Here is a 20259-nt window from a genome sequence, read left to right on the forward strand (position 1 = left end):
AGGAAGCAGGATTGAAGTGTGGTTAGCAAAGAGGCGGTTGATACCATATAAGAAAGAAGCTTGTGTATTTCTCTATTAATGATAAGGAATTACGACTCAGTATATATACACTTACCAAATAAAGCTTAGTAACTAAATAAACCTAATTAACTCACTAAACTAGGATTAGTTACAAATAGTTATAACAAACCTACAACTCCACAAGCTGACTAAGATAATAGCTAAGTATGAGTTGTCCCTGTACTAAATGTAACAAGTTTGAGTGAGTTTAGATGACCTTTATGCTTTAAGCATAAGCAATTAGAGCTAATTTCTACACTTTACCATCATCTATTTCTACACTTTATCTGATCCGACGGACCAAGTCATTCCACATCACTATCAATTCTACATCATCATCTTTCTCCAAAGTCTCATCACTCAATGATCCAAAAGGGAGTATTACAATTGTGTGGGGTTTGCAATTGCATTAAATAAGATACAACGTTGCAATAGAGCACGTTTCATATAGACACTTGCTTTTAGTTCTAAGGGAAATTTTCATGTTCGATAAGAAATTATTGTGTGGTACTGGAATGCCGTTAAAAGATATAATCATTTCAATATTAACATGTAGATTGGTATTAAAACCGTTTGTAAAGCATAGATTCGTTGCCTATCCATATTATAACACGAAAATTAATTATTACTTAGTTGAATATAATTTTTTGTTTCTGTTTCGATTTCATCATAATCAAAATAGTTTTTTTAGTCATGGCATATTCTAAACTATTCTTCTTATTTATAAGGAAAGAAATTTGAACTCGAGTACAAAATTAATCAAATAACCGTATTTTCCCAAAAATTGTAAACTATAACTCAAGTTTTTAATCGATTTCGCTAATTTTTTGAAAATCCATATTTTCTTGGCATTTTCTCAGCATCGCATGCTTCATGAAATTCAAGTTGGACATCCCGCAAATGTTCTTGTTGTGGAAATCCGTTGTGGCTTTCGAAACTCTTTTGGGTCTTACCAGTATTTTTCTTGAATTTTCTAATTTTCAACCAAAAATTGGGATTTTCACATAAATTGAGAGCTATAACTCTTAATTTTTAATCAGTTTTTGACATAAAAAAGTTCATGGTTGGATCTCCTCCCATATAACAGAAAAAGCTTGTCATAGTTGTTCGAATAGTTAATTAAAAGTTGTAATTTAGTAATGTAACCAAGTAGATGAAAGGATGTTGTAGACATGTGGGTTAAGCACAGCCTCGAGCCTTGTGCATCGTTCAAATTCTCGTCCTCGTATATTTAGTTAGATATTAAAATCTTCATTCATATAAGTTGAATATAAAGACATTATGCTGACTTTTTTTTTGGTCAAGTCTTACGCTAACTTTGGCTTACGAGCCAATTACTACGCGTCTCTTGTTGAAACGGACAGTTCCTTCCATTTCCTCCGTTGTTGAAGATCAAACAGTGCAGGAAGAGAGAGAGAGAGAGAGAGAGAGAGAGAGAGTGCCATGCATCTACTGCCGTCGGCGACGATCAGAGACTCCTTCAAGCTCGCCTACCTGAGAAAGCTCGAATGGAACCTCCAGAGGATGAAAAGCGAGAAGGAATCATAGAATAACAGATTAATTACATGTTTACGTCGAAAGATTCAGTGACGTGTACGCATGCTCGACTATGCTTGAACATGGGGCTAAGTGGTGATATATTTTTGGTGCAGTTGGAAAGCAATAAGAATGGCATCTTCCTTAGCCTAAACTTACATGAAGTGGTAAGAGGATAATCTGCTTGCTTCTCTAAGTTTGCATGTCATGGAAATGCTGCTTTGTAAGTTGTGTGTTCTGTGAAGATAACATAGTACTATAGTCTGAGTTTTGACTACGAGCCAGTGATTAGATTAACCGATTTGATGCTGATTAAGGATGCTATTTCTATATTTAGGAAATTTGTTCTCATTTACCTAGCTGAGATGATCTCTTCAGATTGGTGATGTCCATTTTTGTTGCGAGGAGTTGCCACAGTCGTTTGTCATACCATACGCTAGAGATTCGGTTTGCCCATGCATGTTTCTTTATCTGACAACAAACACTCCTAAGTTATATGTTATTGTTTCTCTATATCGAGTAATCACTTGATCTAGAAAATTTGATCATCTGGTATGAGAGTTTTCTTCTTTCAACTTGCGCAAACAAAAAGGCTAGTCCTGTCTTTTGACGACAAGAATCTAGGATTGGAACGTCATAGACAATAATGTACAGTCTTTCTTAGGTTTGGTCTAATATGTAGAGGCTTCACTCGGGGTATTTGTCAACGAGAGAAGATGATACAAGGTAAATTTTAATTCTTGTTTCAATTATGGAGCAGGATATCTGTAATTCACATTACAATATGTAATGTTGATGATTGAATTACTAATTAAGTGTTGATTAACGGACTTGTATATTGTTTGAGCTAATACGACGCTACAATGTTGGATGCTAATACGTCGATCTCACATTACAATCTGTAATTCACATTCTATGTATAAAAGTATAGTTTCAAGTTTTTGACAAGCAAAATTTACACGAAATTGCTCTATGAAGCTCAGCCATCATACATAAGGTATTACCGCCCACACTGGATTCTAAATGGGCGATAAACACTAGAGTGGTAGTAGGGTTGGTTTGGCATATATATGGTTACACCTCCATTAGCAATGAAATGGGATCGAATCGAATCATTAAATTTATGCATGACGATGTTAGCACAACTCACTTATCACATTAGCACAAATCTTTTGGTTTCACAATTCACACCTGCCAACGTTTGTGATAGCATTACAGGTGAGTAGCACAACTCTTTAGTATGAGGGTGTCACGTACAATTGAAGCTAGCATAACACTTAGATTTCACTCCTATCAATTATGATAGCGTCACACACAACTATTACCAGCATAACTCTTTAAATTTCGCATCTACTAGCGACTTTGACGGTGACACAAGCAAAGGGCACTAACACAACTCAATTGTACATTGATAGTAACCAACAAACACCATTAGAGTCCAAATGCATTGCAATGCATCCCGTTCACCATTAATATTGTCACACCCCACACCTCCCATCAAAACCCAACTCCAACCAAACACTGCCCAACCACCAAACCTAGCACCAACAATAAGTAACCCACCCCCAGCGCATTTTAGCAACCCCAAGGCCAAAATGGCGCACCAGATTGCGGAGGCGAACGAACAAAGCCCCTTCGGCGCGTTGACCCCAGAGGCATTCTATTCCCGCCATAACGTCTCTCACGCCTCCGAGTACTTCACAAACCCTAGAGGCCTCAAGCGCTTCACCCAGTGGTGGACCCCGCTCGCTCCGACCGAGATTGTAGGAACCCTCGCCATCGTCCACGGCTTCACCGGCGAGACCAGCTGGTTCGTCCAGCTCACCGCCGTCCACTTCGCCGAGTCTGGCTTCGTCGTCTGCGCCATTGATCATCAGGGTCACGGCTTCTCCGATGGCCTCGCCGCCCACATCCCCGACGTCAACCCCGTCGTCGACGACTGCATCTCCTTCTTCGACTCATTCCGAGCCAATCACGCGCCGAAGAATCGCCCCTCGTTCCTCTACGCCGAGTCCCTCGGTGGCGCCATCGCACTCCTCATGACTCTCCGGCAGGGAAGCGGCGCGTGGGATGGCCTCATCCTCAATGGCGCCATGTGCGGGATCAGCCCCAAGTTCAAGCCGCCGTGGCCACTCGAGCACCTGCTATTTCTTGTCGCCGCGGTGATACCGACGTGGCGAGTTGTCCCCACCCGCGGATCGATTACGGACGTGTCGTTCAAGGAGGAGTGGAAGCGGAAGCTGGCGCTGGCGAACCCGAGGAGGCCGGTGGCGAGGCCTCGCGCATCGACGGCTCTTGAGCTGCTGAGAGTGTGCAAGGAGCTGCAGGGGAGATTCGAGGAGGTGGAGGTGCCGGTGCTGATAGTTCACGGCAGCGACGACGTCCTTTGCGACCCGGCGTGCGTGGAAGAGTTGTACAGGCGCGCGTCGAGCAAGGACAAGACGATCAGTATCCACAAGGGCTTGTGGCACCAGCTGATTGGCGAGTCCCAGGAGAATGTGGACTTGGTGTTCGGAGAAATGGTGGAGTGGCTTCGCACTCGAGCTGAACGCGCCGCCGTCTCGAATGGTGGCAGAGATGGTGCTTAGTCTAGAACTCTAGGGCTTTGTCCTGAGTTTAGTGGGGTTTTGTTGATAATCACCGTGTTAGGTTAAACTTGGACTCAGGAAGAAGAAGCAGAAGCTGCCAATGGAAGCATGCCATGTCACTTATAATTTAAATAAAATACATTAATTAATTAAAAGAGAAATGGAAGGGAAACCAAAACTGTAGACTAAATTTAATAAACTAAATGACATGAAAATTGATGATTGAATTATTAATTAAGTATTTATTAACGTGCTTATTTCTAATTGGTGGCACGTTATTTTTTTTTACAAATTTAGTCTATCTAACATTACTCTAATTAAAATTTAATAGGGTATGCCCAAATTCCCAAACCAAGTATGTGCTTGTTAATCTTTTGTAACAAAAAAATAAAAATAAAAATATTCCAACCTTAGGTATCCAAATATGAGCTTGTAAATACGTGGAGTGATCTAGTGGTAAAAGACGAATTTATGGTCTATATTTCATATGACACGTTTTGGGTTCAATTTCTGGTGTTGATGGGTTCGATTCCTACTGGTGAATCAGTGCTAGTGGGTTCGATTCTTTTTGGTGAATCACACAATAGTGGCGATTAGAGGCTAAAGTGCCGTGAGTCTTTTCGGCTCCAAAAAGGTGGACTGTCTTGGCGAAGCCTTGGAGAAAAAAAATACGGGCTTGTAATGCGGGCATGTTACATGCATGTATCCCTGCATCCGAGGTATTATGAGAATATAATTGAATTGAATTAATGAGAGATGATACCTTAGAATAGGTCATACAAACCCACGTTTCTTGGGCAAATATGAGAAATTCCAGATCCTTTTTATTTTACTGTTAACAATTTACCACATCCTTTGTGTTCTACCATAGACGATGAGTTTTCCCTTTAATTTTTTAATTTTCTTTTGTTGATTTTTAGTATAACAACAATCAAGAAGAATGGATTCGACCATGATGTGGATTGTGCACCAAGCAATGAACAATGCGCACGAAAAAATGCAGTCGAAAGAAGGTGTTCTTGAGCGCTTGAATGGGATATCGAGATTTTATGAATTGGCTGCAATGCAGCTGGAAGGATGCCTGAAGTTTGTTCGACAAGAAACGGACAGCTACACTCTCGAGAGCAGCTATGAGCAGCTGTTGGAAGACTTGTCCGAAATTCAAACGCGCCTTCAAAGGCGTCTCAAGGAGTCTGAGATGGCAATCAAAGCTAAGGATTTGGAGTTGGCTTCGCTGCTGCGTTCCAGTAGCACCAATATCAAGATCGAAAGAAGAACAAGAAGTGAGCCGATTGAGGAGTACATTCTTAATAATAGATTAAGTCGGGATGATGACGAAGATGATGGTGATGATAGAGATAACGAATTTTTCAGTGAGTTGAAGAATTCAGTGGATCAACAGGTTTTGAATATCAGGCAGAAGCTTGAGCCGGATTACAAGGACAAGGAAGGAAATCCGGAAGTAGTAGAAGGTGTGAACAACAAGAGGATTGAGCAGATGGGTTCGGACATGTGGATCTTGAAGAAAACTTTGGATCTTGCTTTCGGGAAAATGCAGGATGCCATTTTCAAGTTTGATGTTGGGCCAATGGAGCAGCAATGGAGATGCACTGTTGAGAAAGATACAATGTCAATTTTGCTCAAAGGATGTATGACGGATTTTCAAGAAAAAGAGAATCAGGTTTCTCTAGGCTTGAAGGAGTATTGGTCTGATTTGATGAACGAGGTTGCAAACTTGCGCTGCGACTTAGAGTCATTCGTAGGTCAGAATGAGGTTGAAGCAAAATGTGTTGATTGGATGAGTATTGGAGGGAAAAAGCATTCACCAGAAGATTTTAGTCATGGAAAGCCGGAAAAGCAATGGTCTTTAAAAAAGCAGCGGTCTTTAAAGGCTGAAGATTTAATGCAGGGACTCCGTGAAGAGAAAACGGAAGAGGAGGGAGGGCACTATGTTTCAAAGATGATAAAGAATCACGAGTCCATCATCCGGATGAAGAGTGCAGAGGCAGAAGAGCTGAATTTGCTGAAGCGAGAGATTCTTCAACAAAAATTGAATTTGTCCAGCAGGAGAGAAGAGATGGGGATGCAAGAAAATAGCTTGAAAAGAAAGGTCCAAGAAATTATTTTGAGACTGGACAAATTGAGAGATTGGGATGCTAAACTGGGTGAAACTTTCAATAACTGCAAGTTCCATCACGACGAAGAAACAGTCTTGGAGCACAGGTTCCCGAAATCTGATGCAAGTCGCGAAGAGAACTTGGAACTTGATACGTTGGAAGATGTATGGGAGAAGATGGAAAAATTACCTTATGCTGTACATGAAATACAAAATGAGGGGACGAGAGCGAAGCAAGAACAAGAAGAAGAAGATTTGAGAGCCGTGATAATGGACAAGACCTATGTTACTCTTCTTGAAGGTATGCTAGAAGAAAATTGCACCGAGTTACATGATTATGAGTTAGAGAACACGATTTCGAATGACATATGCAAGGTTCTTCTTGCGGAAATGGTTTATCAATGGAAGGAAAACAGTGACGGTAACAACATTGAATCTCGATATAGAGAAGAGATATATTGCACCGTCATTCATGAGGCAATCAAGGATTATGGCTCAAACGGTACGATTGGATTAGTTAAGTGTCAGGATTTGAGGGCTGAAAATAGTACTTTCCTAAAAGGCACAATAAGAGAGGATGTATGCTGGACCCTTTTGCAGGAAATGTTCAAGGAGTGGAATGAATGCATAGATGGTCATGAAACCGAAAGCGTTTTCAGACAAGAGATAGACTGGCTTACTATTTCTGAGACCGTGAAGGATGTAGTTAAAACTTCCAGTGATCAATTGGATCAGTGTCAAGATACTGTAACCACGAAGTTTCTTCAGAGTGCAGAAAGTTTTATCAGGGAGGATGTCTATACGGTTTTCATCAGAGAAACTATGAAGCAATGGAAGATGGATATAAATGCTTTGAAGATGGAGAGTCTCGTTAGGGAGGAAATATATCAATTTGTCACTGTGGAGGCATTTAAAGATGCATGTGTCCTCTTCAGTGAAGCTGAGTCTGGGAATCAAGAAAAATTCTCTAATGGCATGCTCTCTGCTAACCGGCTACGGAAAGGTACAAATGTCAATGCAGAGGAGAATTTGAATGAAAAGATAGATGTGGAGGACAATCTGGTGCTAAGTGCTAGTTCCGAAGAGTTAATAACAAAAGGGCATACCTTCGGCTTAGTGAACAGCAAACTAGCTAGTAAGGCTCGAGGAAGTCAGTTGGGGTCTAGTTTAGGCACCTCAGTTGACGGTTCAGAAAAGATATATAATCGAGTGAGTCCTGCAGTAGTTTCTGCAGATTACCGAGAGCCTTCTCATTGCCAATCGGAAGCAAATGAAGAGATTCGATTAAACTCATCTGGTTCTATGTCTGCACCTGCCCTCAGATTTTCACTAGCGTTGGCAGATTTTGAGCACAGGACAAACGAAAAGTTAGAAATGAACTGTTTGAGGTATTGTTCTGTGTACAAGTCATTCCTCAGTAAAGCTTTCATTGTACTTCTAGTGTTCTTCTGGTAGACTAAGCACATTGCAATCCTACTCCTTTACAGATTGGACAAGATGAAGGATCGTTTAGATACACTTGTCAAGCTTGTTTCCTCCTTGAGAAAAAAGGAATCAGTTTATCAGGACGCTTTTACTCGGAGATGTCATGATCTCTGGAAGGCTGAAACTGAGGTTCTCAGCTGCAGTAAATTAATATTTTTGGTTTTGATTTGATTGCGAATAAATCATTTTAAGTTTAATATTGGTTGGAAATTTTGATGTGTGTCATATATAGGTTGATCTTCTTGGTGATCAAGTGGATGTTCTTGTAGGCCTTCTTGAGAAAACATACACAACACTGCATCATCATTCACCAGTCCTGAAGCAGTATTTTGAGGTAATCCATGTTTTCTTTTCCCCATTTCTTGTGCCGAAAGGTTCTGCGTTTACTGATGCTTAATTAATCCTGTCTATAATGCATAAACTTCTGTTTTACTCTGGAAATGTGAATAGTTTATCTTGGTTTATTCTCACTTGAATTTCCTGCAGGTCTCGGACATCTTAAGATTGATCAAGAAGGAACTAAAGAGAGTTGTCAACGCATCAAAAAATGACATGTCCATGTCCATGGAAAATAAAGACAATACAAACAGAAACACTATGCTGCCGGAAAATACAGTAAGAAACCAACAAGGAAACAAAATACGACATTTCTGAATAGGCCGGCGAACTGTACTATGTTATGTTATGAGAAGACCAAACAGCAAGACAAAACCAAGCTGGCATTAGCTCTCATCCTTCGTTTTACCTTGATACTTTAGTAACAGATTTTTTCGCCGTCTACTTCTTGTCCTTTTCTGGTTTGGTGAAGGATAATCAGCTCTAGTTTGTACATATATGAACATATATGAACCTGCATTTCAAGTTCTCGATTGTTTTCTATACATCAATCGAAACCAAAAGCTCTCCCATGGCCAAGCTGCTACATTTATGCTCCTATTGTGTCCTAGTTTTGGTTCTCTACGTTAACTTTGTGACTTCCTTCAACCAATTTGGAGTGGGCGCACCAGGGCCTGCGCCCAGTGGAGGGCCAACGACATCACCATCGCCATCACCATCACCATCACCGCCATCACCAACATCAGAATCTGGACCACCTCCACCACCTACAAATAGCGAAGGGTCTTCACGAGGACTGAGTGGTGGACAGAAGGCAGGGGTAGTGTTTGGAGTGTTGATTGGGGTAGGACTGATCTGGTTTGGTGGCTACGTGTACAAGATACGTCGAGCTAACATTAGACGAGGGCGCTATGGAGTTGCAGCCAGGAGAAGCTATCTTTGATTTTTAGTTATTTTTACACGTCTTGTTAATTAGAGTGAGAGAGGAGAGAGTAGAAGAGACCAACATCAACGAATACTTGTTAATCCAATTTTTTATTTGATTGTTCTTCCTTAATATTGAAAAACTTGCATTTCCAATAAAATTTGAAAATGTCGTACGACTTCTTCATATCATAATCTTTTTTTTTGTTTTCTTGAAAGTTTATTTGTAATTATGTGAGAAAATTGGACTAATGTAGCATGAAATATGGACGTGTTGCAATTTGTTATTTACAAACCGAGAAAAGTTTGAGCAAATAACGTTTTTGCTGCAATGGCTGAAAGTAATAATTTCGTCTATGTTTTCATCCAAAAGTTGTGTGTGATTTCCACATTACTTCCACCTTTTTCAAGAGTGTTTTGGTGTTTTGAAATATCAATACAACTTTGTTAGAAGGGTACTTTTTGTCTGTAAATGGATGTAGTTAATAGTAGGTGACACATTACAACAACATTTTAATTAAGGTGACGTATTGATTCAATTTTTTTTTTTCCCTAAATAAGTGAGAAACGACAAGTTATGTTTTGTTACACCCCTATCAAAGGTACTTGCGTTACTAACTTGAGAGCTAGCGTACTTAATATGACCTCAACATATAATGAATCGACGCCTAAATCCAAGTGGTACTTGCAAAACGTTGCCTAATTCTTTTTTTCTTTTTTTTTTTGTTTTAAATACAACTAAGTCTCCGAGATTTTATGTTATTTTTACTATTTTAAAGGAAATTACCACTTAGTACTATGGTCTAGTGGTATTCCTCTTCACTTATAAGTAATTAAGAAGTTTTAGGTTCAATTCTTGCCAACGACGAATTTGAAACACATTATTGCTAGCACATTATGAAGCCAAGCCTATCCCCTTTCTTTTAGTGTAGATAATATCTTTTGTTTAAAAATTAAAAAAAAAATTTCTGAATTAAACGGCGGTCTTCTTTTTGTTTGTTGCAAAAGAGTTACCAAGTTCCAGCGTAAAAGTGCTGCCGAATCTTCGAACACTTACCAATCTGTGGTTACTCAGGTATGATCTAATTTTCATGGACCAAGATTTGATGATGAAATTGCTCGATCGGATCTAATGTTTCATGAATATGTACATGTAGTCGTCACATTCTATCTTGTTTCTTTTAAACCAATTAACATTTATCACAGTTTGCACAATTGTCACAAAATTGTGCATAGTTTTAATTGGTTTGATATAGTAGGAGAGAGTCACGTGAAGAATCTAGGATCAGAATTTATATCTTGATGTTGAGAGCGTGAATCCCCCGTTGGGAAATTAAAGCCTTGTTTAATAATCTAAATGATCTTCGGTGTCTTTCTCCCTATCGTCAATTGGTTTTGAGTGGAACCTCAATTTCCATCACTTGACCGATTTGGTTAAATGATTAATGTATTAGCTTTCTTCTACTCAACCACAAAGATCATGTTTTTCTTCATCAAGAAATGATTAGTTCTCAGAATCTTTTTAGGGCAGGACTTCTCCAAGTTGGTCTAATTCACCAACACATTATGTTACTGCAAGAAGCATCTCGTTTTTGTAAGTACTAAGTTTATCTTCATCTGTAATTCCATGGCACTACATTAGTGCTATCATAATGGAAGGCGACATGGCACGAAACGGAGTCCAACAGCTACTTACTGCGGAACAAGAAGCTCAGCGTATTGTAAACGCTTCCAGAAATGGTAACTGCGATTTTCGCTTTCTATCTATTCCAGAGCTGTTGTTCTAAAGTTGTAAACTCACTTGTTCCTTTTTCTCCAGCTTAAATGGCTAGGTTAAAGCGGGTCAAGGAAGAAGTTGAGAAGGAGAATGATCAATTTCGCGCTCAAATGGAAATCGACTTTCAGAGAAAACTTGCCGAGGTAAAAACACATAAATAAGGAACAATATAGATTTGTTAATAACTTAATACCACGAGTCACCAGAAGCTACCACTTTCTTTTACTCTGAGCTGTCTATGGAAATCGATTCAAATTCTGAATTTTAGGAAGATAGGTGGAATGCTGGTTTGTTAAGTATGAATGGATGGAATTAGTTTTGGAGTTTGAACTTTGAAGTCTGTCTTTTGGTCATTACGAGTGCCACAATTTATACGTGTTTTACAAGGTAATCGGAATTTTTGTGCATCATCATACAGGGAAGGGGAAACTTGGGTGCTAATGTGAAGCGGCTTGAACAACAAACGGAGGCAAAGATTCATCAGTTGAAAACTGAGACTGCAAGATCGCATGACATTGTGCATATGCTTATGAACTACGCGATGAATGTGAACAACTTACAACTATGACGGCCACCTTTAAATACTACTGTATTGCCTTCTTATGTTTCTTTCCCTGTTTTCCCAATCGGAAGAGACTTTCTGCTTGGTAACAGTTATGCTTGTGTTCTCTCGTCTTCAGATTTATTTGCAACTTGTATTTGTTGAATAGTTTCCTTATAGAATAAAAAGATCCATTCGCAATCATTTTATCGATGCTTAAATGGGTGAGAAATGAGAACAAGGTGTTCTAATACTGATTGCTGCAAAGCTATCTGTAACACTAAATTAGCTAAAGCAGAAAATCCATAACGCCTCGTTGATCTAAAGAATCATGTTGTTTAGTTTAATTTCCGAGTCTGGTACCTCGCTTTTGTCCCTGCTAGGAATGAAATGCGAGGATATCCTGCACGATTTGCTCTCCCACTATTGCACAAGCAAAGAGTCCTGCCCCAAGTAGTACAGGCCTTGCTCTTGATAAAGTTTTTCGCTCCTCATTTTCACATTCTTTGTTGTGCATCGCCCACGCCATTGCCGGCGGTAGAACTCCATATAGCATTGTCATACCATACCCTCCCTGCAAAAAGAGTCAGTCAAAAGTCCTTAAGTTTTGCTTGTTTTCCTATATTTTTAATGTTAATATCTTTGTAGTTGATACAGTTATTCCGCTCTTTCTTTATACTTACAGCAATGTCTGTGGCAGTAGAGAATGCATCTGGAATACTAGTCGACACAATAAGAGATGGACCAACAACCATTGCCACTGCTGCAAGGCTAATTTGATTTCTTCCCCACCATTTTCTCAGCTCGAATGTGATGTCCGGTTTCTGCTCTTGTTAAGCAGTATGTTAGTGCTCTACATGCTTTGATCTGTGAATTAGAGAATTATTTGCAACATATTATTAGGGAGAGCAACTTCAAAGCTACCTCGAGTGTTTGCGTGGGGGAAGATATCGACGAGAGGTTGTTAAGTTGTTCTTTGAAAAACTCAGAGAAGCCAAGAAGAGTACCAATTAATGATGTTCCAATTGCAAGGAGTGAGAAAGCTTCTACCATATATGAAACCCCACTCCATTTCACCCTGCACCAAGTTAAAAAATATGGGATTATCAAACTATGTCAACTTAATGCAATTAACATAGTGTAAGAGATTGGATTTACCTCATAAGCAACTCAACAGGGTCAACAACTTGATCGGCCTGCGCAGAGAGGCCAAGTGCAATTGCATCCCAAACGAGCAATGCTAGCAATGGAACAAGACTACCAAGAAATACCGAAATCCTTAGGCGTGCGAGATCACTTCCCAAATAAGCACAAAGAACTGCAAACAGACTCAAATATTATATAACATAGTAAGTGTCAACTTTTCACAACAAGAACAAGTTCAATTCATCAGAGGATGGACGCTTTACCGGGTGCTAGGTCATGATACACCAGAGCAAAGATAATCACAGGTACCGTAGCGGGGACCTTCCCCCAATCTCCACTTCCCTCTACTCCTGACCACCCTCCAAACACAACTGCTAGCACCTCTATTGCTAGTAATAAACCTGGAAATCATATGTGAACAAATGTGATATCTGAATATCAAACATGTTCTGCAGAAGACAACAAAATCTAGAAATTAGTTTAGATGGCACCACCTATCATGGAAGCAGTAAGGAGTTGGTTAACTTGATCAGTTGCTCGAGTCCCACCTATGGCGATTAGCAGGGTAAAACACATGGTAAAAAAGAAGCCGGAAACTGGAGCCGGAAGATTGATCAAATGGAAGAGAATATCTCCAGACTTGGAACTATAAGCAATGACTGAAGTGTAGCCTAAGAAAATATAAATCAGAGTGACTAGAGTTCCACCAAAGTCTCCTAGAGTCTCTTGGGCCATAGTCCTAATAGAAATCACCTCCAGTTCATTTTCAGCATTGTCTTCGATTCGCTTCTTCCTCCTCATACTTACATTGATCTCGACAAGCAAAATCGCCTCGATCAGGAGAAACCCCCAACATACCACCATGGATATTGAACTTGGAAGCAATCCCTACCATATTTGTAAAAATCGAGTTGTAATTACAAATCACCAAACAACCAAAAAGGGTTTGCATCTTGCAAGAAGCTAATCTCGCCTAATCCTCTATGTCAAGAAAAAAAAAAGGATTGCTCTAAATTTGGTCAGAAACACTTAAAAGAGTTTAAGAATTAAAACCAGATAGAGGGAGTTTAAGAATTACTGCTGGAGAAGCTTTCTCCGGGAGTGCAAGGATCCCCGAGCCTATACTAGTACCGATGATCAAAGCAACTGCGCCAGCGATGGTTCCTTTCTTCTTGGGCTCCTTGGTAGGGTTTAGTGCCGACTGTGTAGGACCTGTCTGTGCCTTCTTTGCAGAAGCCTTCGGAGTAAATGATGAGTGCTTTTTCTGCTGCTGCTGGAGCAGCAGCTGGTGGCATGAACAAGCATTGTAGCTGGAGCTGCTACTTCTGAGAGGAACAGTGCTACATATATGTATTTATATCAAATTAAGCATTTGAAGCGAAGAGAAAGCAGAAAATTAATTCAGATGCATAATTTCATACATGTTGAGTTTTATGCAAATACTTGGGCTGTTTTGATGAACTCTTCTTTTGTGATGGAAGGCGGTAGTTGATGTCGATGAAAACAAGAGTTTTGATTCCATATGTGTGTGTTGTTAGGGATGATAGATGGACTGTAGATTTGAGGTTTAAGCGATTTCCCAGTAATCTTGGAGGCGGACCCTAGTATAAAAACGGTAGGTGTCACTCTATATGTCATAAGGAAAGACAAAGGGAGGGGTCCAGGTAAAGATATTTTGCTCTAGATTCTACAAGGGTCACAAATATATCATGTGTGGGTGCTGCTATTGGCATTTCAATACTGTTATAATTTGTCGTTTTTTAGAACGTTGGAATCAATGATGACATTTTTGAAGTGTCAATGCCAGTTTTCTAAACGTTTCAAAAAACTCGATGCTTAAAAGCTTCATTTTGAAGGAGATTCTATCGACTTTAAAAATCATCTTGTACTCCTCCCTAGTGAGTAAATAAATACAGAGCGGATGATGAAATTTTTTCTTGTGCTAAAACCAATTCCTTTATCTTAATACCTCCATCAACATATTAGTAACATACTAAATATCATACATGCCCACGGATACAACCCTAATATTGGTTAGCATTCAGCAGTAGTATACTAACAGAATCACAATCCAAGTGATGTATGGATTTGAATGATTGCTAAACCATGGCAGAAAGGGACAAGAATATCTGCATATACAGAGGACGAATTCTGGAACAAAGTGTGATGGAAAACAACACTAAAAATCTCATACAAACATTAGGAGGCTACTAATGGCAATTTTGTGCAGATTTTGTTCTTGGTCTAAACTTCAGTGTCCCTAGTTATCTTAGTGTATTTGACGTTTGGCAAAACTTTGACGAACAATAGGCGTAAGGTCAGGCTTTATTGTATCTACACGGCTTATCTGCATATCTCGTTTTGCACTCTAGATGTGTGGGGGAATGAAGTTTGAAAGATAACGTATTTATATGTGTCTTGAAGCAATCTTTCATCCTCTACATAATCATACCCACATGTTTCAGAAAGTTTTTTCCAACAATGTTTTCGGTTACTAAAAACCACAATAAGCTGTTAAATTATAGTTAACTAGCTACGTATATGGGGTAACTTCATCGTTTTTAAGTTTCACAATCTCGTCCAGAGAAGGTGCCAACCAAAGCAACGAGTCCCGTACTTCGTCAAATATATGTCACTTCTGTTTGAAGAGGACTTGTCCCCAATACCGAGCAATGATCGTATGCATCTCTTAGTTGTGTTGGATACATCTGTCACTTTTGTTTAAAAAGTAATGTGTAATTAGCATGAGCTTTAGGTTCATGCTAATTACAAAAATATACATTGGGCCTATTAGACATGTATAGCCCAACTCATCTAGAAAGCTTTAGGTTCATAGTATTGGGATAAATAATTTCTTCTAATCTTTTAGTTTTGGATCGTCCTTTTATCCTGGTGTGATAATTGCACTTAATAATTTTGTAAAAACATCACCCCATGTGTATTTCAAATGGGTATTGAAATTATTTTGACTCTGACTTTATACGCGTTTATGTTATACGGAACTAAAATTTGGAGTTCACAATTTAATTTCATAATTTAATATCTGAAAATAGATTGACTAATGAATGTAGTTTCCACACCTTCTTTTTCTCCCATGTTTTTTTACTTGCTCGACTCATTACTTTTATTTCTAGTCAAGTGAAGTTTCGTAGCATGACATGTCCAATAAACTAGGACAATGGCCCAAAACGGAAAACAAAACCCAAATCACATGGATCCCTATCTGCTTAGAAGCAATGGGGTCGTCCTAACTGTTGTCTAGCTACAAGTACTTCGTGAAACTTAGGGGGGCAAAATATTATTTAAATGTATCACATTGCATGGCTTGTAGAGGAATGTTAAGAGTACTCTTTTAAAAGTATAGATTTTCGGTCATCTCATAGTTTTACGTTAATTCTCGTGTTAACATCATCAAATATTGTGCAAATAACATGAAGTAGGAGAGACTCTATGTAAAGTCTCATTTTTGAGAGAGTCTCATTAACATTTATCTGGTTTTATTAATTTATTGTGATCTAACATCCCAGTGGATAATGTGTTGGATTTCCACGCATGGGTCTCAGGTTCGAAACTTCCCCCATCCTAAGTTATGTTTGAACGCTCCCCCCTCTTGATCCATTGTTTTCGTTTGATTTATTCAATCAGACAGTAAGAAATAGAGAGAGGTGTGCGAGAAGTTAAAAGTATAGGCGAAAACTACATCCCTATTTATAACTAATAGGAAGGGATGTGTTAGAGATAAATAAGAAAAGGACCTGGGCGTTATGGGTAGCAATATGAGAGGGGTTGTGACAGTCAACAAAAGAAGCCACTTAGTTCTACGGTCTAATGATATTCCTCTTGTAAGTGAGAGGTTTTAGGTTCGTTTCTCGCCAAATATAAAGTTAAACCACATTATTATGGTAAGCCCATTGTAAGGCTTAACCTACTCCTCCATCCTTTTAGTATAGATACTATTGTTTGTTAAAAAAAAATATAAACAACAAGAGGAAAGGGTTCAATGTGGGGAAAATTTAAGTCTATTTTGTACATGTTTCTGATATTGTTATCGAGGAAAAAGTACATATTGCATGTCTTGCCTAGGCAAATATAATGTACTCCTTAAGTGAAGACACCATTAGGGCTTAAAAGATATAGCGAAAATCGATAACCATCAATTACTTCAAGTTACGCAATTATCAACGGTTAATGTATCTGCTCAACTCATATAATCATCATTCAATTTCACTTCATGTCGGATTGTCGTTTGTAATTGGAGGGGAATGATTTACAGCAACCATTGCTCGCTTTTGTTGACGATTATTGGCTATTGATCAACATGAATGACCGATAATGACGTTCATTCCTTCACACTGACAATCATCTACCCATGTTGCTCATAGGGGCTTGAAATTGGATAGAATATTTTGATCAAGTCTTGTATGTCATGCTTCGTGAAAGACATAGTGGTAGCAGTTTACAAGCACTAAGCAAAGCAATAAAGGCCAAGTGGAACACTAAAACGATGTTTGTGAATATTAGTGGAACACTACAACTATGTCCTTCCCTTACTTATCCCAAACAAATCACTAATATTTTTGTGGATAATACGTAATGGAACTGTCTAATCAACAACTAAATAATCAATTAACCTAATTAGATAAAAAAAATTATAAACTCCCCAGACATAAGGGAGCTCTGCCTAACTAAGCAAATTTTATTTTTTTCTTTTGTTTTGGTTTTTTTGTTTGTGGGTTGAGCAATAGCGTTAGTAAGTTAGATGTTAAATTAGCCACTGACAAGATTCAAACTCACGCCGTTATGTAAAGGCACAACACCTTTTCACTACTGTGATAAATGACCACTTGCACCTAATCAATCTTTAATTCAGGTTTTTGGGGCAAGAATTCCATAAACAAATTACTGTTTTCAAAGACTTTTTTGGAAAATTTGGAAAAATAACCAAAATTAGAACTCTATATAGAATTATAGGCACCCTTTTAAATTTATGATATTTATATCCAAAATCTAATATAAAAGTACTAATACACCCTTATGATTAAAACTTTTTACAAAACAAATCCAAAGAAATTCAAAGCCACACTTCAGCAACCTAGACAATTCCAGCCCTCTCAAAAAGCTCAAAAGCTCAACCAATTTCTGATGAGAAGTTTTATTAAGCTTTTGGTTATTTTTCCATCTGATATTAACAGTTACTTTTCTAAATTTTTCAAAAATCCCAATCTTTGTCATCTTCTTCCCATCCCAGCAAAACCCAGAGGTTGGAGCCTCACACAAGGTTACAATTTGTTTTTCGAAGACAATCGTATCATTTATTCAAGGTAACCACTAAGCAGTAAGCTCTCCCCCTTTCTTTCCTTCTTGAAGTTCTCTTTGTTGAAGATCAAATCGGATTTAAGTACACGTTAAAATCAAATTGAGCTTAGATCTGTAATAAGATTTATAGAAAAGGGATTGTGCTTTTTGTAGATCAACTTTTAGCGGAGTTGATTTCCATAAGAAAAGGAGTTGGAATTAGATAACTCAAAAACGAGTTTTGTGGTTACAGTTCTAATATTTGCAATGGTGGGTGTAATTGCTTCTCTTGTTACTAAAAGGGTATATTAGTATTTTTATATCAACTTTTGATTCTAATTATAATAAAATTAAAAGGATGACTATAATTCTATATGAGGTCCAAACAGATCTGTTCAGGGCCCCTTTTTCTTCAATTATAGACCCGCCCCACCCAATTTCATCTCTGCCAATTTTGGCCGCGCCCCTTCCTCTCCCCCACAACAAACAACTATTTTCTTCCCTTATCCTAAACAAATCGCAGATATTTTTGTGGATAATACACAATGGAACCTAATCAGCAGCTAAATAATGAATAAACCTAATTCGACAAAAAAATTGTCAACTTCCGAGACATAAGGGAACTCTGCCTAACTAAGCTTGTCAATCTTTAATTCAGGCCTTTGGGGCAAAAATTCCATAAGCAAATTACTGTTTTCGAAGACTTTTCCATCCCCATTACTTACACGTAATTATAATCAATTAGCCCCCACAGTTTTCTGCGTTGAATTTGATTCAGCAGCTTTAAGGTTTACCAGCAATGACTATCTTGTAAAATAAGTAAAGGACAATGTGTAGAAAGACCATCTATTTAAATTATATTTTATAAATTAAATAACGTAGGTATTGATTATTGAATTATTATTTAAATGTTTATTAATGTGTTTTTTTTTTTTAATTATTGATTGTAAATTTTCTCTAAAAAAATAGTGTACCTATCATTATCCTTAAGTAAATATTAATTTTTGTTCCTTTGCAATCAAAAAAGTCATTAATTTATTCTAAGTTGACAAAACATTGTAGTTATATAAAACTAGCATATGTGCACACATAGTGTGTGAGAAAATTTTTTATTTTTGTTTTTGAAATAGAAGGAGAGAGGAAGAGAGTGATAGAGAATGTAGGAGTGGGAAGCTTTTTTTTTTTTTTTTTTTTTTAATTTTTAATTAGAGATATGTTAGGATTACATGTAGACGAGGTTTTGAAAAAAAAAACAGCAAAATTTGGTTGTGTGAAATTACATTTCTGCCCCATATTTCTTATTCATGTTTTGTTTTAATTAGAGAATTATACTGCTAATTTCATAGGATTTTGGCTGACAATGAGTGTATTATTAATTAGTAGAGATTAGTAGGGATAAATAAAACTTGGCCTTCTTCGTACATGTGACGTGTGCTTTGTATTTGAAAATACTGCATTAACATGTTCAATTAATTTCATCCCATTTGGTAACCTCTAGTAGAAGGACGACTACAATGTTGCAAGTTAGAGATAAATAAACCAGGATCATCTGGCTGTTTTCTTAGGTGGAAGGCTGGCTATGCAAGGATTTTAATTATAGTTGTTTATACAGATTTATAACATGTTTACGTAAGGGTAATCGAAAAATAGTAATAAATAAATAAATCTAGTGGGCCCTACACAAATTTCGGAATCCAACTCTAAAATTTAGAAGAATTGGATTCCATACAATTTGGTGATATTTGGATTCGAGATTGTTGAGAATCAGAATGGACTTTTTCTCCTCATTATGCGTTCACTTATTTTTAAAATTTCAAAATTGACCTTCTGTTGTAAAATCGACGGTGTGTGTGCAGTGGAATAAAATAAGACACAAAATTTACGAGGTTCCTCTACAGTCAGTGTGACTGGAGTACGTCCTCAGGCAGCAGTGATGCTTTCATTATAATTTGGAATAATAGGAGTACAAAGATAACTCTATGTATTCTCTCATCTCCTCTTCCTCTCTTTCTTTTTCTTTGTAACTTAAAAACATGCGGAGTGCTCTATTTATAGAGCAACTCCAAACTGATGCAGTTAATGCATCTTGAAATTTATGAAACTTCGTCTGACTATACAATCTCTTTCACTTTGCATGGGCATTGAAAACTTTGCCCATGCAGAAGACTTTCACAAATGAAACTGTGGGCATTCATTGACCATGAGACTTTTCAACACTTCCCCTTGGATGACCACATATCAACATGAGTTGCCTCGTTAAGATCTTGATCTATTTTTGGATGCTCCCCCTTGATGAGTATCTCCCCCTGATTTCAAATTATTTAGGCTGATCATTCATCCTGCTGCTTTAGTCTTTTAGGCGTGATAGTTGCCGAATGAGGTGTTTCACTTGTTGTTAACTTTCCACAGACTTGTTCTTGAACTGGGTTAGAGGGCCTTCTGCTAGACTTCCTCC

At 38.1% G+C, this 20259-nt stretch overlaps 3 protein-coding genes across 5 annotated transcripts; 2 read left to right on the top strand and 1 right to left on the bottom strand.

Moving 5' to 3' along the window:
* The first annotated feature begins 3060 nt into the window (after positions 1–3060).
* On the top strand, positions 3061–4418 carry LOC137735070 (caffeoylshikimate esterase). The gene has a single exon (XM_068474439.2). The coding sequence runs from the start codon at positions 3192–3194 to the stop codon at positions 4182–4184; it is 993 nt and encodes a 330-aa protein (XP_068330540.2). The 5' UTR covers positions 3061–3191; the 3' UTR covers positions 4185–4418.
* A 355-nt stretch (positions 4419–4773) lies between these two features.
* On the top strand, positions 4774–9232 carry LOC137735069 (uncharacterized). Of its 2 annotated transcripts, none has more exons than XM_068474438.2 (5): positions 4774–4903; positions 5105–7688; positions 7788–7914; positions 8018–8119; positions 8272–9232. In XM_068474438.2, the coding sequence occupies exons 2-5, from the start codon at positions 5125–5127 to the stop codon at positions 8437–8439; spliced, it is 2961 nt and encodes a 986-aa protein (XP_068330539.2). In that variant the 5' UTR covers positions 4774–4903; positions 5105–5124; the 3' UTR covers positions 8440–9232. The 2 variants fall into 2 exon arrangements, with proteins under 2 accessions (XP_068330539.2, XP_088552718.1); XM_088696592.1 differs by having other exon boundaries at positions 8055–8119.
* A 2283-nt stretch (positions 9233–11515) lies between these two features.
* LOC137735025 (uncharacterized) lies at positions 11516–14144 on the bottom strand. Of its 2 annotated transcripts, none has more exons than XM_068474383.2 (8): positions 13931–14144; positions 13588–13834; positions 13004–13397; positions 12773–12910; positions 12522–12681; positions 12288–12441; positions 12047–12187; positions 11516–11937 (listed from the first exon to the last, which is right to left on the bottom strand). In XM_068474383.2, exons 1-8 carry the CDS (start codon positions 14029–14031, stop codon positions 11743–11745), a joined length of 1530 nt encoding a protein of 509 aa, XP_068330484.2. In that variant the 5' UTR covers positions 14032–14144; the 3' UTR covers positions 11516–11742. The 2 variants fall into 2 exon arrangements, with proteins under 2 accessions (XP_068330484.2, XP_068330483.2); XM_068474382.2 differs by having other exon boundaries at positions 13588–13849; positions 13931–14143.
* Between the last annotated feature and the right edge of the window lie 6115 nt (positions 14145–20259).

The sequence above is a fragment of the Pyrus communis genome, chromosome 7 (assembly GCF_041283825.1).
Source record: "Pyrus communis isolate YQ-2024b chromosome 7, ASM4128382v1, whole genome shotgun sequence".
NCBI classification, from domain to species: domain Eukaryota; kingdom Viridiplantae; phylum Streptophyta; class Magnoliopsida; order Rosales; family Rosaceae; genus Pyrus; species Pyrus communis.

Excerpts from the sequence above, each read along its gene's own strand:
- LOC137735070 (XM_068474439.2), top strand. The coding sequence starts at position 3,192 with ATGGCGCACCAGATTGCGGAGGCGAACGAACAAAGCCCCTTCGGCGCG.
- LOC137735069 (XM_068474438.2), top strand. The coding sequence starts at position 5,125 with ATGGATTCGACCATGATGTGGATTGTGCACCAAGCAATGAACAATGCG. Across the intron at positions 7,689-7,787 it reads TTAGAAATGAACTGTTTGAG|ATTGGACAAGATGAAGGATC; the intron begins GTATTGTTCTGT and ends ACTCCTTTACAG. Across the intron at positions 8,120-8,271 it reads TCCTGAAGCAGTATTTTGAG|GTCTCGGACATCTTAAGATT; the intron begins GTAATCCATGTT and ends AATTTCCTGCAG.
- LOC137735025 (XM_068474382.2), bottom strand. The coding sequence starts at position 14,031 with ATGGAATCAAAACTCTTGTTTTCATCGACATCAACTACCGCCTTCCAT. Across the intron at positions 12,911-13,003 it reads CCTTACTGCTTCCATGATAG|GTTTATTACTAGCAATAGAG; the intron begins GTGGTGCCATCT and ends TATGATTTCCAG. Across the intron at positions 12,442-12,521 it reads CCTGTTGAGTTGCTTATGAG|GGTGAAATGGAGTGGGGTTT; the intron begins GTAAATCCAATC and ends AACTTGGTGCAG.